Below are 18,265 nucleotides of genomic sequence, written 5' to 3'. Positions count from 1 at the left end.
GACAAATTGCAAACTAAGATTTGTCTTTATAAATGTTAACTGGAGTAAATACTACATAGCGTAGCAGCTAAACCTGGACTTTAGTACATGTATTGTACACGTAGTTTACTAGTACTGCTCAGTTTTTGTTAATACAGTAACACAAGCAATATAATTTAAAAATCTTTAAGCATTGTCCGGAAAAGTGTCTGATTGAACGGGACAGTTTCAGGGAGGAGCGCGCGCTGGCTAAATCGGACACGCGTTTCTTCAGTCAGTCAGTCGGTCTCAGGCAGCTTCAGGTTCGGTCGGGTCTGGAAATGGGTCGGCAGGGGCAGAGATGGTCAGTGTGGATCTTATTATTCGGATTGTCAGTGTCTGTCAGCGGGATAACACGACAGGAACTTTTTTCCTTCGGGAGAAACGCAGGCGATCAGTCTCTTAATGAAGGGAACGATGAGACGCACGAGATCACTCTGGAAAAGCCCGTGACTTTTTACGAAGCACAGTTCAACAAGATTTACGTGAGTGTTTCAGCTGTTAATCATAAGCGCAACTGTACTGCGATACGTTTGTTTCAGGAATAATATGACAACATACTTGATATTAACAATCAAAGATAAATATTAATTGCAATAATATTCATGCACTATGGTATTAAATTGCCCTTCAACACTAAAAAAATCAAAAATTGAGAAAACGTAAAAGTTTAAGGCAACAAACTTCAGCAGATTCTCAACTTGTTTTTGTAGATTTTTGAGTTTTCTCAACTTTTTGTTGTATAAACTAAATACAACAAGTTGAGAAAACTCAAAAACGTGCTGAAGTTTGTTGCCTTAAACTTAAGTTTTCTCAACTTTTGATTTGTTACAGTGAAGATGCAAGACAAGTTAACTTGGTGTGTGTACACATGTACTGTATATATGCACACACAGCTGGCCAATGGCAACATTATTAAAGCACAATTAGTCACAATTTGTCAGTGTTTGTAGACCAGTGAGGGTGTTTTCTGAAGTAAACAGAAATAAACCTCTTATAGGTTCACATTGCAAACTCTTTTCTGTCTGTTTTTGCCATGGTTTCTTGCCCATCTGATTGAATTCACAGCATTAACAACAGCAGCACATTTGGCAGTTAAACAGGCAACACAGACAAACAGCTCATTATACTCCTCTCAAAATAGAAATGTGGTGTTCCAGTGCTAATTGAGTAACAGATTGTTTGAAGAGGTTTTGAAACAGCTTTGTTATTTCAGATTTGCCTACTTCAGAAAGTTGGTTTATTATCCAGTCAGTAAACACATTATAGCAGAATGATCTGTCATTATGAATATACAGTATATATTATTGTTTTGCATATATTAATCCATTTCATTTTTGTTTACAACATATTCAATGTGAGGAAATGTAGGACAGGATGTGATTTTATTCACTGAGAAAGAAGTGAGTGATTGATTGATTGCATTGATGAATTAGAGTAGGAATGTTTATCACAAAAGTAAATAGAGTCAGTTTTGACTTCGAGTGATTCTGTAGTGAAAGACACATTCCTGCATATCTGTGTATTGATCGGGCGGATTGACTCACGGACCATTTTAGATGTTTTTAAAATGTGGTTGGAGGACTCGTACATCTTTAAGGAGAATTTTCTCAGAGGACGTGACTAACAATAACATTCATAATTACAATCCCTTGAATGCTTCCTTTCCCACAGGTCTCCTTTGCCAATTTCCTTTCCAGGACAAGCATTTCTTTTTGAGCTGTTGTGGATTTTACCATGAACTCTTTATTTTAACAGAATGCATGGTTGCATCTTTTCATAACATAAGATTTTTGTTGATTTTTGAAGTTGAGAAACTCCAGTGTTTAAGAGCAGATTATGAATGAATGGCAAAGTCACAAGAAGGAATGAAACATTTCCTTCATCTGGATTTATAGGATCTCCAGCCGAATAAAAAGTGCATGTGTTGTAGTATTCTGAAAACATCTGGAAATGCAGTCAAAGCATGCACATCTGTTTTAGTGAGGCGTTGAACAGCCATCGTACAAATGATTAAAATGTGCATGGCATTCCTTATTAAACCGCTAAAACATTTTGTCATTCGTTCTTCACTACAATATGTACTCATGTTTTAAAATGTTTTTTTTTTTCTCAGATGAATGTGCAATTTCACAGTATAATTCACGCTGTTTAGTTTTAATAATCTGTTATTAAACCATATGTAGGTTAATTTCCAGAAGAGTTTAAATACTGTTCCTGTGCCTAAATAGAGCCCTATATAATAAGCAGCGAAAAACAGTATAGCCTACATTTATGCATTTAGCACACACTTTTGTCCAAAGCAACTTGCGGTATGTGAACATATATTGACGTACAGAGTATTCATGAAACAATAGGTGAACAATACCAGGATGGCCCACCCGGAAACCGCTTTGAAAACATTCATTATATTTGTAATTCTCTTGGGTGACGTTGTAGTACAGAAACGCCATGCTTTAACTTTAAGACAGAATCAGTGAATCTGGTCAAGAATAAGACCATGATCACTTAAGATCATTTCATTTTGTCTATGCTGAATAGGCTTTGAGGATTTGGATGCTGGACTATCAGAGTAACAAAATATTTTCACTTTATATTAGAGACATATCTGAAACACTGGAGGCTTTGATATCCTGTTATCTACAAAATAAGTCAGAATCATCATTTTGATGTCATTTTGCGAGTAATGTTTTAGTTTTTTAAGAATAGTTTCTGTGTTTTTACACAGTGTGTGTGCGTATGTGGGTGTTTGGCAATGGACTTTATTCCCTAAACCTCCACAAACACCAACTCTTTCTGTTGATTTTAGTCCACATTTGAAGAGGGACTGAGTATTTGCTCTTTTTATATAAAGGTTTTCAGTAGCATGAGAAAAATAGGGAACTTACATAGTCCTTTTCTGCACATGTGAGTGTATATTATTATTTTATTAAACATTATTAAAGGGTTAGTTCACACCAAAATTAAATTTCTATAATTATTTACTCACCCTCAAGTCGTTTCACACCTGTGAGACATTCGTTTATCTTCAGAAGACAAATGAAGACAGATTTTTTTGATGTCAGATTTCCTTCCATTGACTACCTTTGTAACCTCTTTTCAAAAACAAAGGCAGTCAATGAAGGAAATCTGACAGCATTCTGTCATCAAAAAGATCATCTTTTTTTTTTTTTTCGAAGATGAACGAAAGTCTTACAGGTGTAGAACGACATGAGGGTGAGTAATTAATGACAGAAATTTCATTTTGAGGTGAACTAACCCTTTAAATATAGTATTTTTATTATTATTATTTCTTTTTACATTTTATTTTAGCTATTTTGTCCAATAGTTTTAATTTATTTTACTTAATTCCCACCTTCTGTTTTCTCTTTCTAGACAGATACTGAGTGTCAACTATAGAGATCACACTTTGCATCAGATTTCGGTTTCAACTTCACAATTCACGATTCTAGCTCCTTGATTCCTTTTACAACTCTTTTTTAATGCTCTTAAAATTGTTTCCTAATAATTGAGATAAACAAAACTAAGCAAAAACAATACTATATGTTTTTTGACACATTTAGTACAGTAGTAAAAAAGGTTCAATGGGGTTCTATTTAGAACTCTACGGTTCTTGACTCAGTTTTAAAGAACCCTTTATATCAATAAGGTTCTATATAAGTAGAAATGTCTTAAATTATTGCATAATACTTCAATTGAATTTTTTTTCTAATGATTTAAGAATGTTTATGAGCTGCTTAAAATTGAACTAAAATAAAAATCAAAATAAAATAATTCATTAAAAACTAAATCCATAAAAAGATCCTGTGATGGGAACCCGAAAAAGGTTCTATAGCGCCTGACAGAACCCTTTAAAGTTCTACATAGAATCTTTTATTTTAAGAGTGTAGTGTTTTTTAAGTAGTCAATTAATTGATTTATATATTAAATCAAAAATTCCAAGGGCCAGATTTAGTAAACGGGGCAAATTAGTGTGAGAGTGCAATTCCACAAAAAAGTTTTGGGTGTGATCTACTGCTGACGCACAAATTAAAGAACACAGATGCAGTCAAATCATTTACATAATGACCAATGCTACCAAGAGCAGCGCAAATTAGCGTTGGGTCACAAATAAGCAGAGCTGATGCTCTCATCAGGTGTGGGTCGACACAGGCGTAACTTGTTACATGTAATATATGGATAACGTCTTCCTTTGGCATTTCTAAAGAAATTAATACAAGTGGAAAATATTTTCTCCCTTCTTCCACACGCTCTCTGTTCTCTGCGGTGTCTCCTCCTAGCAGCAATACCTGCAGCCATGTTGCAAAATGGGTTAAGACATGCTTTTTTTAGATGTTAAATAATGCTGCAAATACCAGTAAATTGACGAGTGCAAAGATTAATACTCTCCTCCCATAAATTTTGCGTCTGAAAGGGAAACTCCTACAAATGCATATGCGATAAGGTCAGCTACAAAATCAACTCAGTCCACGCCTTTTCAGCGATAATTTTGCACTGCGTATCTTTAGTAAATCCCGACAGTAGTTTTTTAAACTCCAAAAGAGGATTTGTGAAATCTGGCCCCAAATGTGTATCTTTAACTGTTACCTAATGACAGATCCTAAACGATTCAGTGAGTCAATTGACCGATTCAAATAATAACTCATGACTTCACAAGGCGATTTATCAAAACTAATTTGTTCATTAGAGTCATCTGAAACAAGCATTTTCTGTAAAGCTGCTTTATGTATTTTGAGAAGCGCTGAAAAATTAAACTTGAATTGAATTTGTTTGTGAATCGGATGTTGTTTCGTGCAACCAGCAAAGACAAAGCAACTGAAAGATGTCACTGTCATTGTATTATGTTTCAGCATTCAGTCTTTCTCTCTCATAACATCCAATAACTCTGATAAAACACAGTGTCATTTGCAGTGGTGCTGTAAATTTAGTCAGGATGCATTTTGGTATTGTAATCTTTCAATACTAAAGAATGCAAATGTTCATAATAGCTAGTGCTGTCAAACCGATTAATCATGATTAATTGCATTTAACATAAAAGTGTGTGTGTGTGTGTGTATATATATATATATATATATATATATATATATATATATATAAACAATGTACAAACTTTTATGTTACATGTGTTTAATCGCAATTAATCGATTTGACAGCACTAGTTCAAAACTAAACATCATTGTTTTCTAATATTTTAGTTATGGTTATTGATTCCTATCAGTATCTACTTCTGTCATGTGATTATTACTGTTATATCTCACATCTAGATCAACACCAATGGATTTGTTGCCCTGGAGAAGCCTACAGGAGAATCAGCGTACCTCGGCAACATGCCGGCCAGTTTTAAGATGATCGCTGCTCTACAAGGCGACCTGGACACCAGCGACGGTGTAGGAAAAGTCTTCTTCCGCCAGGACTCCAATCCAGTTCTTCTCCAACAGGCGGCTGATCAAATTAACAGAGCCTTTCCTGAGGATGATACAGTAAATCCCATTCATGCTCTGGTGGTCACATGGGTGGATGTGGCCTCTCATAGAGCTGAGAGCAGAGGAGACGGTCTGGAACACAACGGAAGAGTGAGGTTCAGTTTATTTGTGGGCCATTCACACATACAGTGATTTTATCATGTGTTTTTTAATGAAGGTATTGTTCGTTCCTACTTGCATTTTTGTTAGGCTACATAACACACCAGTGCATCTGCGTAGAGCATGTTTTGGACCTAAGAATAATGCATAATATCACGACTATCAATGCATGTATCAAACTCACTCGCACCTTAAAGATCTTATTCCTAACAAGTATCTTTGCCTTATTTTTCAATTAAAATATCTAAAAATTCAAGTTGCAGTAAAATAAATGCACTTTAAGCCATAATTAAAGCATAGTTGCATTAGATTTTAAGGCTTTATACAGTAGGTTGTGTTTTGAATAGAAAGGTATCTGAACTTTTTTACTTCTTTTTGATATAAAGAGTTAAAAACAAGTGGAAAAACTCCTGTTTTAGTGTAATTAATATACTATTATAGTTTTTATTAGTGCTGTCAAAGTGATTAATCACAATTAATCGCATCTAACATAAAAGTTTGTATATATATATATATATATATATATATATATATATATATATATATATATATGTATGTGTGTGTGTGATGAATCAACTCCACAGCAACTACATAAATTTATCCACTAACCATTCAGAAACGTCTAAAAGTTGTAACTTCTTCCTGAGTCTCTCCATCAGTGTCGACTCCGGTTTGAACAATGTAAGGCTGAACACTTTCGTCATTTTGGCTGCGTGAGATTCTCCAGCTTTGTTGTTGTTGAGCTGTTAAAGCTCCGCCCTCTTCTGGAAAGGGGGCGGGAGCAGCAGCTCATTTGCATTTAAAGGGACACACACAAAAACGCTGTTTTTTTTGCTTGCACCCAAAAATGGGCAAATTTGACAAGCTATAATAAATGATCTGTGGGGTATTTTGAGCTGAAACTTAACAATTAATTCTGAGGACACCAGAGACTTACATTACATCTTGTGAAAGGGGACACAAATATTACCTCGGCAACTAACTACAAAAAAAAGAGTTTTTTAATCAAATCACTGACTCGAATCGAAAATGAATGACTTCCGACGGCTTTGCCAGTGCAGATTGCTGTATGTGTCATGGATTCAAATGGATTCTTTTGATAGTATAAAAATGCAGAGTTAATAAATCATGTTGTTTAACCTCACAGCGGAATACATTTCAACTGGTCATTGCTTCTGTGGAGACGATGTCCTACGCGATACTCCTCTACCCGAGAGAGGCGATGCAGTTCCAGAGCACAGGCAGCGGCTACACGATGCACGCCGGCTTCAGTAAAGGACTGGAGACATTCTTACTCATTACTAAGAAGCAAGGACCGTACTATCGCATCACAGACGACACAGAGGCATCAGTCAAGAACTTAGCTGAGTAAGTTCGGTTGCTGTGTTGGTCTTATAAGGACAGTTCACCATAAATATTGTCGTCATTTACTCTCTTTGATGTTCCAAAAAGCAGACATTCTGATGAAGCTTCATGCTATTCTTTTCTATACAATTAGATCATATTGACCATGTCTCAAGCTCCAAAAATGACCAGAAAACACCATATTGAAACACCATATTCTTAACAGTGATTAAATTATATATAGAAAGAAATCAAAGAACGCTCCCTTTACAATCACTGGAGCTGTCAATCAAACAGTGTGAGTTTATCAGTGACTGAGTTCTGGACTCGCGCCAAAACTCACGTTTTATTCAATGAAACTCTTATTTGCATGGCATTTGCACTGTTAGTTATGATGAAAGCATGTGTTAGTGTGCAGAAATTGAGTTGCAATGACGAGATCACTGCTTTCATGAGCTCAACAACATGTCTGTGATCGACTACAATGTTCATCACTGCAACCTTTCATGCCACGATCTAAATATAATGCTATAATCAACACTTTTTAGGATTATTTAACCTTGAGAGCTGTAATATTAAAAACGTGCTAAAAGTTTGAGACAGAGTAATACTATTTCATATGGAAAAATGTTAGCCAATCACTGCAGTGGGCGTTTACACTGAAGTCTCACAGCAGACACGCCCCTTAAAACAGAGCGTTCAAATCAGAGGCTAAAATCAGAGTAGGAAAAATGCCTTTTATTTCTAAATTATGATGATTTTTGATGTAAAAAGCATGCTAACATAATAAGTGCACCCCAGGAAACATTATAAAACAATAAAACAACACAGTTCATGACCTCTTTAATATCTTACGTTTTTTTCATTTTGCTTCTCAAATAAAAATATCTTGATTTAGGAATTTTTAGATATTTATAATGGAAAACTTTGCACCATGGGCTACTTTTATTGAGCCTTATGGTAGTTTTTGTACTTTTTGGAGCTTGATAGATGTGGTCACTGAAAGAAAAGAGCTATATGAAGATTTCTCTGTTTATATTCCACAGAAAATAAATAACAGCATAGTTGTTTGGAGCACATAAGGTCGAGTAAATAATGACTGGATTTGAATTTTTAGGTGATTTAATAATGTTTTGGTCCACTCTTTAGCATGCAGTGCCAATGTACCTCAAGCACGTTTTCCCATACTGGTGTTGAATGTGTTTTCCAGGAAGACTAACTCCGGAAGGCGCGGCGTGTGGGTGTATGAAATCGGAACGTTCCCTCACTTCACGGACGTTGCCCCTGGAGAAGTTCCAGACTTACCTTTGGATTCTCACACATTTAAGAGCACAAGAACCCACAACCATCAACACCAGGTGTATCCTGATCCCCGACACGAGAACCTGGATGGAGTTTACCACCGTCCAGAACATCCTCCACCCCTTCAAGTGCAAACGGTTCAGTTCACACCTCAAGATCCGGAGGTCGTTGAAATCGAAAATGATGACAACATCGAGGTTGACGGTCAGCATGAGTGATTTATTTACTAGAAGAGTGAACAACTTTTCTTGAGCCCAAATGACTCTTGTTTTTCTCTTATTCTTTGCGTGCAGTATTTACATACAACCCTGGGGAATGTGGCGGGAACAGATGCTCCAAATTTGGTGAATGTAGGAATTATCCAAGTGGACGATGCTGCAAGTGTAGGCCTGGATACTATGGCAATGGGATTCAGTGTGTATCTGATGGTAATGTCTCTCTATAATGGACTTCAGTTATTATTATTGGTTTATAGAATTGTTTTCATATGACTTATGATCACTGACAGCTTGTCAAAATGTGAATATTTAATGCAAATAATCAAGTATATTTAGGACATCAAAATTAATCGATTAGAGTAGAGATTAGCTGAATCCCTTTGAGATAAAATAATTTAAGTCCCCTCTGAGATTATAAGTTAATATTTCAATAATTTAATAACACATTCATGCAGCACAGCAGCGTTTTTTACTATCAGTATAGTATCTTAATATTTTGAAATGTTTTTTTTTTTATATTTTCCAGTTTCATTTTAATTTTAGTTAGATCTAGTATTTTTTTTATAAATTTTTGTAATTTTTAAAAAATATTTCTACATAGTTTATATTAATTTTTATTTCAACAGAAACAGAAGTTTTTGTATATTTTATTTTATTTCAGTTAATGTTCATTTTAATATAATAATGTATAATAATTTAATAATACACATATAATAATATATAATATAATATAATATAATAATAATCCTGGTTTACAGTTCTCTGACCATTAATCTGGTTAATTGTCACATTATTTTTTTATTATATATATATATATATATTTATATATAGTCTTTTATTATGCCTTTTTATAAACAAAAAATTACAATAACAATACTTACATTTAATGATAATAATAATAATAATAATATGATGATGATGATGATAAAATAAAATAAAATAAAATAAAATAAAATAAAAAAGCTAAATTTTTCTGATATAATTAGTAGCTTTTCATCAACTCTTGATTGGAATATACAATGTTTCACATATAATTAGTTGCTGTCAAGTCTGTGTCATATTTTGGGACAAAAATTTTTTTTTTTACTTTAATACAATTAAAACTAATACATTAATAACTGTGTTGTGCTGGTAAACGCACATCTGCTGTTGTCAAAAAATGTAATTTTCTCCATCTAAATCATATTTTTTAGTCAATGCCGTTTATGGTAATATTAATGTTTGAAATCTATTAAAGGACATTTTTGTTACTTTTATACAGTAAACAGATTTGGTACTGTGTTTGGTTCAATGTAAGCCTCGGTCATAATGAGATCTGAATGATCTTTTCCAGGTGTCCCTCAGAGGATGAATGGTAAAGTGAGCGGCAGGGTGTATGTGGGAAACTCTCCGGTGCCCGTGGACTTCGCCAGTAACGATCTCCACTCGTATGTGGTGGCCAACGACGGCAGAGCCTACGTGGCCATCAGCGCCATTCCTCCAATCGTTGGCTTCTCTCTTCAGCCGCTGTCGTCCGTCGCAGGAGTCATCGGATGGGCTTTTGCACTTCAGCAGCCCGGCTTTAAGAATGGCTTCAGCATCATCGGTGAGATCGGTCGTCGATAAAATCCATCACACTTTAAATGTTAAAGTGGTATACTGTAAGTATTATATCGAATATACTATAAAGTATTATATATATATATATAGTATTATAAATGAAAACAACGTAAAGGAAATGTTATTTAAATCAGTGTTTTTCTATGGAAGCTTTTTTGAAACATGGAATAAAAAAATTTAAAAAGGTAATTGTGACATTTTATCTCATAATTCTGACTTTTTCTCCAAATTGCAAGTTTATGTTTCACAATTTAGACTTTATACCTCTATATCTCGCAATTCTGGAAAAAAAAAAAAATCAGAATTGAAATGCAAGTTATAATGTCAGAAATATAAGATAAAAAGTTGCAAATAACTGTGGCAGAAACAAGCTTCCATAGTTTTCAGTGCTAAGGAATACATGGAAAAGTTTAGAGAAAAACGTTTTCAATTATTTATTTATTCATTTAAAAATGCATTTATTTAATCTTGTTTTTTATTATTTATTTACATAATAAAAAAACAAGATTAAATAAATACATTTTTAAATGAATAAATATATAATTGAAAATGTGATTACAATAAACAAACAAATAAATAATATAACAGTACAGTACTATAGTATCATTATGTAATACCATCTAAATATTTTCTAAATAATATTATAAGTATATGTAAATAAATAGGGTTGTGGTCCCCTGATTTACATAGGTGCAAATATCTCCTGAATCCTCATAGTTTATCCTCTTATTTTCTATTATGACATATGCATATGAAAAGGCTGTAGTAATACAAGTAGGACTTTTCTTTTTGGCTTCAATCCCCCTTATTTTTAAAGCACCTGTTATACAGAGATCATATTTTCACCATCTAATCATTTGCCAATTGATAAAATCCCTCAATACATTTATCTTCCTGGTTTTCTCATAAATGCATCTCGTTGCATAAGTAGAATTGGTTGTGAACAGCTTTTCACACTTACTTTAAGAGCAGTTATTTGGGTGTAAGATCGCTTAAAGATTTAACATATAGTGCATTGAGAGGGTGCAGAATAGCTGGAATACCATCCCATTTAAAATGAATGGATATTCAGCAAAAGTGTGTAAACCTTCTTTGCTTTGACATGTCAGTTTGAGTTGTTTTCAGTGCAGTGATATGTTTGATGGAAACCCAGCCTCACACTCCCATCTTTCACTCGTCTCTCAGGCGGAGAGTTCAGACGTCGGGCCGACTTGACCTTCCAGCCGGGCGGCGAGAGGTTGACCATCTCTCAGGAGTTCAAAGGCATCGATGAGCACGACCACCTGATGGTTGACACCAGACTTGAAGGAAAGATTCCAGAGGTTCCTCAGAGAGCCACGGTTCAGATCGACCCCTACACCGAGATCTACCAGTACAGCAGCAACTGTGAGTCCAACATGCATGATTTCCCATCATTCACAGCACAAGAATGACAAAATATACAGATAAAACTAATGTGCATTCAGGGTTTGCTTGGAAGAGACAATGAAATGCATGCATTTCTATTTGCAGCACCGTTCAAAAGTTTGGGGTCAGTAAAACATTTTATTCAGCAAGGATGCATTAAACTGATCAAAAGTGACAGTAAAGATGTTTATAATGTTACAAATTATTCTATTTCAAATAAATGCTGTTCTTTTGGACTTTATATTCATCAAAGAATCTTTAAAAATTAAATGTGTCACAGTTTCCACAAAAATATGAACTGTTTTCAACATTGATAATAATCAGAAATGTTTCTTGAGCAGCAAATCATCATATAAGATTGATTTCTGAAGGATCATGTGACACTGAAGACTGGAGTAACGATGCTGAAAATTCAGCTTTGATCACAGGATATAAATTACAGTTTAGAAAATATTCACATAAAAACATTTGAATTTGAAATAGCAATAATATATAAAATATTTTTTTTATCAAATAAACTCAAGACATACAGTATTACCTAATGCATGAAATTACTTTTTCATTTTTCACAAAAATCACTTGTACTCATTTTTCATGAGTAATTTCTATCATGCTTTCTATTCAAGTCCTGTTGTGAAGCCATGTGTGTCTCTTCCTGTCAGTGATCACCTCTTCATCCACACGGGAGTATGTGATCAATCTACATGATGGTTCGACCCAGAGCAGAAGCTACAACTTCAGAGAAACCATCACGTTTCAGGGTTGCCAGCATGATGAAGCCGTCAGAGCCGTGCCGTCCACACAGATGCTCAGCGTCGACCAGGTGTTCGTCATGTACGATGTGGATGCAGAGCTCTTGCGTTATGCCATGACCAACAAGATTGGTGACGTCAACGGTGAGAGCTGATCTGCAAAAACGCTACGGGCAAAAACATTGTCTTTTCATGCACTGGACAGTTTGGGCTATTCATAAAATGTTGTTTCAGTCTAGAAAGAAAACAAAATACACATTTACTAAACAGGGCAAATAAGCATGAGAGTCCGCAATCCCATACAAGCACCGAAGGGAGTGGAAGTTCTGCAGGTGATTTACTGACGATGTGCAAATTAAAGGGTTAGTTCACCCCAAAATGAAAATTCTGTCATTAATTATTCACCCTCACGTCGTTACAAACCTATAAGACTCAAATGAAGATATTTTTGATAAAATCTGAGAGCTTTCTGTCCCTCCATTGACTGCCTTTGCAACTACCACTTTGATGCTTCAAAAAGTTCATAAAGAGATCGTAAAACTAATCCATATGAATTGAGCGGTTTAGTCCAAATTTTTTTTGAAGACACTCGATCGCTTTTTATGTTGATCAGACTGAATTTAGGCTTTTATTCACATATAATCATTGATCAGTGAACCTTTGATCAGGACTCTTCCAGAAGCTTAAGCGTGCTGCGTAACACACGAGAATAAACCTCATTGGTTACGCAGCACGTTTGAGCTTCCGTTTGTTCTTGTGTGTCATTCAAGTTCGGTTCGCTGATCAATGTTTATATGTGAATAAAAGCCTAAATTCAGTCTGATCACCATAAAAAGCGATCAAAATTTGGACTAAACCACTTTAATAACGACTTTATTCAACAATATCTAGTGATGTGCGATTTCAAAACACCGCTTCATGAAGCTTTACAAATCTTTTGTTTCGAATCAGTGGTTTGGAGTGCGTATCAAACTGCCAAAGTCACATGATTTCAGTAAACGAGGCTTCGTTACGTTATAAGTGTTTCGAAATTTCAATGGATCCCCATTGGGGGGGTGTGACTTTGATACACGCTCTGAACATGAACTGTTTTAAATATGTCTTTAGTAGATTTCTGGGCATTGAAAGTGTTAATTATCTTGCTGTCAATAGAGTACCTCAGGGATGACGCGTTTTTGTAGGCCAACCCGGAAGTTAGCGGCGCACGGGTTCCCTCGGTTGAAAGCCTATGCATTTTTCCCATAGACTTTTGGAAAATCGCAGAAAATAAGCTCTGTGTTTAACAAAGGGTTATGACACTTACACGTTTTGTCTATCAAGATCATCTTTACAAGTTAACACAACATTTATAGATTTTGAAGCCTAAATAAAGTCGTTAGATATAAAAGGCTAACAGTAGGCTATAAACAGACTACAGCACACCATGGTCGCGGATCAATGTCGTCACCACCAAGCGTCCTCAAACTTTATTTAGAAAACAACTCTATTTAAAAACATGCTCACTGATTATGATCTGTGCTGTTATGAATACTTATCCACTTTTTCATGAGAAATGCTGTCCAAATGTCCCGTTTTTAATGATGACGTCTAAAGTCCCCGCCAAAGGAAGTAGTCCCTTTTAGCAATTTGTTAGCAACCGCCGATTTTAAGACACAGTAAAAGTTTAAAAAATCACAAGTGGGTTATAACTGGTGTGTTTTATATCATAGATCAAAACGTGAAAGTATTTAGAGGATTTGTTAACCACAGACCTTATTTCAGGAGATTTAGCAAAAACCCATTCAAAAAACCCATAGACTTGACGGCGTTGGAACCGGAAGTCCTAAAATGCTAACTCGCTTCCGGGTTTTGCCTACAAAAATGCGTCATCCCTGAGGCACTCTATAGAGGTCTCACTGAGCCATCGGATTTCATCAAAAATATCTTAATTTGTGTTATGAAGATGAATGAAGGTCTTACGGGTGTGGAACGACATGAGTGTTAATAATGAATGACAGAATTTTCATTTTTTGGGTGAACTAACCTTTGAATGTTTTGGGTTAATCGACTTTGTGTTGAAATATGATCATTTGTGTTCTGAAGATGAATGAAAGTCTTATAGGAACGATGTGAGGGTGAGTAATTATTGACAGAATTTTAATTTCTGGGTGAACTAGTTAATTATCTTGCTGTCAATAGAGGCCTCACTGAGCCATCGGATTTCATCAAAAATATCTTAATTTGTGTTATTAAGATGAAGGAAGGTCTTATGGGTGTAGATAACAATAATTGACAGAATTTTCATTTTTGGGTGAACTAACCTTTGAACGTTTTGGGTTAATCGACTTTTTGTTGAAATATAATCATTTGTGTTCTGAAGATGAATGAAAGTCTTATAGGAATGATGTGAGGGTGAGTAATTAATGACAGAATTTTAATTTCTGGGTGAACTAACCCTAAGGGCCCTGTTTAAACGATCTAAGTTCATGGTCTGAAGCTCATGGCGCGGTGCACTTAGGGTGTGTCCGAATCGACTTTTGCTGGTTTAACAATGGAAAAAATGGTCTACGCGCCAGGCGCATGGTCCAAAAGGGATGCCTCTAGTCTCTTAATGAGTCAGGGGTGTGTTTTGGGTGTAACGTGCAATAAACCAATCAGAGTCTCATCTCCCATTCCCTTTAAAAGCCAGGTGCGCTCGCGCCATGATGGATTCGCTATTTACATGTTGGAATTTGCAAGCGGAAAGACTGAACGCTTCTCCAGAGAGGAATCCTTTTATTTGTAATATTTGGCATGTTTGTGTCCCTGTGTGTAACAAGCAGTGTGTAGAGCATCGTGCACCCGCCTATAGGCTCATATTACTAATGCGCCCTTTAAATAACAAAAAAGTAGTCTGACTTTAGACCAGGTTTTTCAGTTGTTGTCAGTTGCCTCAAAATAGCAACACGCCAACAATGCACCTTTAAATAGCATTTGCTATTTAAACAACGTGGCACTGGATGTGAAAATAATAACTGCATCAAGCTGAAACTAGCAAAAATCACACATTGCCCTTTAAGTTTAATATGTATACATAATCTGTGGAAATAACAATTGATTCTTAAATCCACAGGTGGACAGACGGAAGAAAACGCCTGCTTCACCGGCAGACACGGCTGCGATACTAATGCCGTCTGCCGACCCGGACAAGGAAACCAGTTCACATGCGAATGTGCCGCAGGCTTTACTGGAGATGGACGTGCCTGCTATGGTACAGTGCTCTGGGATAGTTTGGGATTTTAACATAATTAAATCGATCCTATCAATTAAAAGCATTTCCTATTTAATTTCCCTCCTAAAATGGCCACTAATCCTCTTCCTTCCGTAGGGAAATCGATTTTCTACATTAAAGTACAGCTCGACTTCCTAAAGGGGGTCGTTTCTAGAGAAATCTTCTAATTAGATGTCAAAATTTGTCTCAGTGTCCACATAAATATTTCCCCAGACCTCTAAGGATGTGACCCATCCCTTGATGCCTAAAGGAAATTACACAAAAACGGGACAGATGTTATCTTAAAATGCTGCAATTATGAGAACCGATGGTATCATTGTTAGTGATCCATGGGAATGTGACCCATAAGGAAGTCTTTTTGTTTTAGCATTAAATCAGTTGTAGAAATCCTCTCTAAAGTTCAGTATGTTTAGTCTGCTTTCCTGTTCTCATTAGACATCGATGAATGCAGGGAAACCCCTCAGATCTGTGGGCCAAACGCTGTCTGCAACAACCAGCCGGGAACGTTTCGCTGCGAGTGTCAGGACGGCTTCCAGTTTGCTAGTGACGGACAGACATGTGTTGGTACGTGAGTCAGTACATGTTTATGTCTGTTTGTGTTATAATTGTTTGTTGATATAATCCCCTTCTGTTTAGATTATAAAGCTAAATTCAGTCAGTTTGCGTCATAAAATATCCACATTGCAAAAAGTAATGGATTAAATATAATCTAAAGAAACCATAAGACTTGATTTTCATGAGAAAAATTAAATTGCTTTTGTTTTTCCAAGACAAGATTGAGATTAAATGGAAAGCGAATGGAGATTTAAGTCAAAGTCTCTTACTTCTGATGTTTTTGAGAAGAAAAAGACCCTAGGAGAAATTCCCTATAGAGGATGTCACTCATCTGAAGCTCATTATTTCTCATTATTTCAGCCTATAAACCATGAGTTAATTGACATCTATAAACATTAAAAATTTAAAATACTTTATTGGCATGATTGTGTTTGCATGCAATAGTGCAAGAGCATTTCACAGAACAAGATATAATAATATAATAATAACAATAAAAATTGTGTTTAAATAAGGTGCCAAGTAATGAATAAAATATGCTGCTCAATATTTTTGTGTAAACCATTTTTCTCAGGATTCATTGTTAAAAAGACCTCAAACTTGTAAACTACTGATGTAATGACATTTTCTTAAATTTAATTAAGATTTTTATTCTGCAAAAATGAATGCATTAAATTGATCAAAAGTAAGAGTAAAGATTTCAAATAAATGCTGTTCTTTTGAACTTTCTATTCATCAAATAATCTTGAAATAAAAATGTATCACAGTTTCCACAAAAAATCTGAAGCAGCACAACTGTTTTCAACATTAATAATAATCAGAAATGTTTCTTGAGCAGCAAATCAGCATATTAGAATGATTTCTGAAGGATCATGTGACTCTGAAGACTGGAGTAATGATGCTGAAAATTCAGCTTTGATCACAGGAATAAATTACATTTTAAAATATATTCACATAGAAAACAGCTATTTTAAAGGTGCCCTAGAATCAAAAATTGAATTTACCTTGGCATAGTTGAATAACAAGAGTTCAGTACATGGAAATGACATACAGTGAGTCTCAAACACCATTGTTTCCTCCTTCTTATATAAATCTCATTTGTTTAAAAGACCTCCGAAGAACAGGCGAATCTCAACATAACACCGACTGTTACGTAACAGTCGGGATCATTAATATGTACGCTCCCAATATTTGCATATGCCAGCCCATGTTCAAGGCATTAGACAAGGGCAGCCAGTATTAACGTCTGGATCTGTGCACAGCTGAATCATCAGACTAGGTAAGCAAGCAAGGACAATAGCGAAAAATGGCAGATGGAGCAATAATAACTGACATGATCCATGAGAACATGATATTTTTAGTGATATTTATAGATTGTCTTTCTAAATGTTTCGTTAGCATGTTGCTAATGTACTGTTAAATGTGGTTAAAGTTACCATCGTTTCTTACTGTATTCACGGAGACAAGAGCCGTCGTTATTTTCATTTTTAAACACTTGCAGTCTGTATAATTCATAAACACAACTTCATTCTTTATAAATCTCTCCAACAGTGTGTAATGTTAGCTTTAGCCACGGAGCACTATCAAACTCATTCAGAATCAAATGTAAACATCCAAATAAATACAATACTCACATGATCCGATGCATGCAAGCAGCATGAATGACGAACATCTTGTAAAGATCCATTTGAGGGTTATATTAGCTGTGTGAACTTTGTTTATGCACTGTATTATAGTCGAGAGCTCGGGAGGGGGTGGGGAGCGCGAGATTTAAAGGGGGCGCAGCCTGAATCGGCGCATAGTTAATGATGCCCCAAAATACGCAGTTAAAATAATTAATAAAAAAAAATCTATGGGGTATTTTGAGCTGAAACTTCACAGACACATTCAGGGGACACCAGAGACTTATATTACATCTTGTAAAAGAACGTTCGATGGCACCTTTAAATTATAATAATATTTTAAAATTTTACTGTTTTTACTGTATTTTTGATCAAATAAATGCAGCCTTCAAAAACATAAAAAAAATCTTATAGACTTCAGACTTTTGAACGGTAGTGTGGGTGGGTGTGTGTATACATACACACACACACACACACACACACACACACATATATATATATATATATATATATATATATTAGTGCTGTCAAATGATTAAACATTTACATAATATATTTGTGTGTACTGTGTATATTTATTATGTATTTATAAATACAAATATATATATATATATATATA

The 18,265-nt window shown here is 35.2% G+C and overlaps 1 protein-coding gene across 1 annotated transcript in view; it reads left to right on the top strand.

Moving 5' to 3' along the window:
• Positions 1-243: 243 nt before the first annotated feature.
• Positions 244-18,265, top strand: part of nid1a (nidogen 1a) — a 39,511-nt gene continuing 21,489 nt past the window's right edge. The window contains exons 1-10 of the mRNA XM_048203969.1: positions 244-503; positions 5,283-5,591; positions 6,748-6,968; positions 8,155-8,450; positions 8,540-8,674; positions 9,798-10,049; positions 11,249-11,449; positions 12,133-12,366; positions 15,314-15,451; positions 15,908-16,036. Of these exons, the coding sequence (XP_048059926.1) occupies positions 300-503; positions 5,283-5,591; positions 6,748-6,968; positions 8,155-8,450; positions 8,540-8,674; positions 9,798-10,049; positions 11,249-11,449; positions 12,133-12,366; positions 15,314-15,451; positions 15,908-16,036 (2,119 nt within the window). The 5' untranslated portion in view covers positions 244-299. The remainder of the gene's footprint in view (positions 504-5,282; positions 5,592-6,747; positions 6,969-8,154; positions 8,451-8,539; positions 8,675-9,797; positions 10,050-11,248; positions 11,450-12,132; positions 12,367-15,313; positions 15,452-15,907; positions 16,037-18,265) is intronic.

This window comes from Megalobrama amblycephala, linkage group LG10 (assembly GCF_018812025.1).
Source record: "Megalobrama amblycephala isolate DHTTF-2021 linkage group LG10, ASM1881202v1, whole genome shotgun sequence".
In the NCBI taxonomy this organism is placed as follows: domain Eukaryota; kingdom Metazoa; phylum Chordata; class Actinopteri; order Cypriniformes; family Xenocyprididae; genus Megalobrama; species Megalobrama amblycephala.
This window is presented reverse-complemented; position numbering and strand designations above follow the sequence as displayed.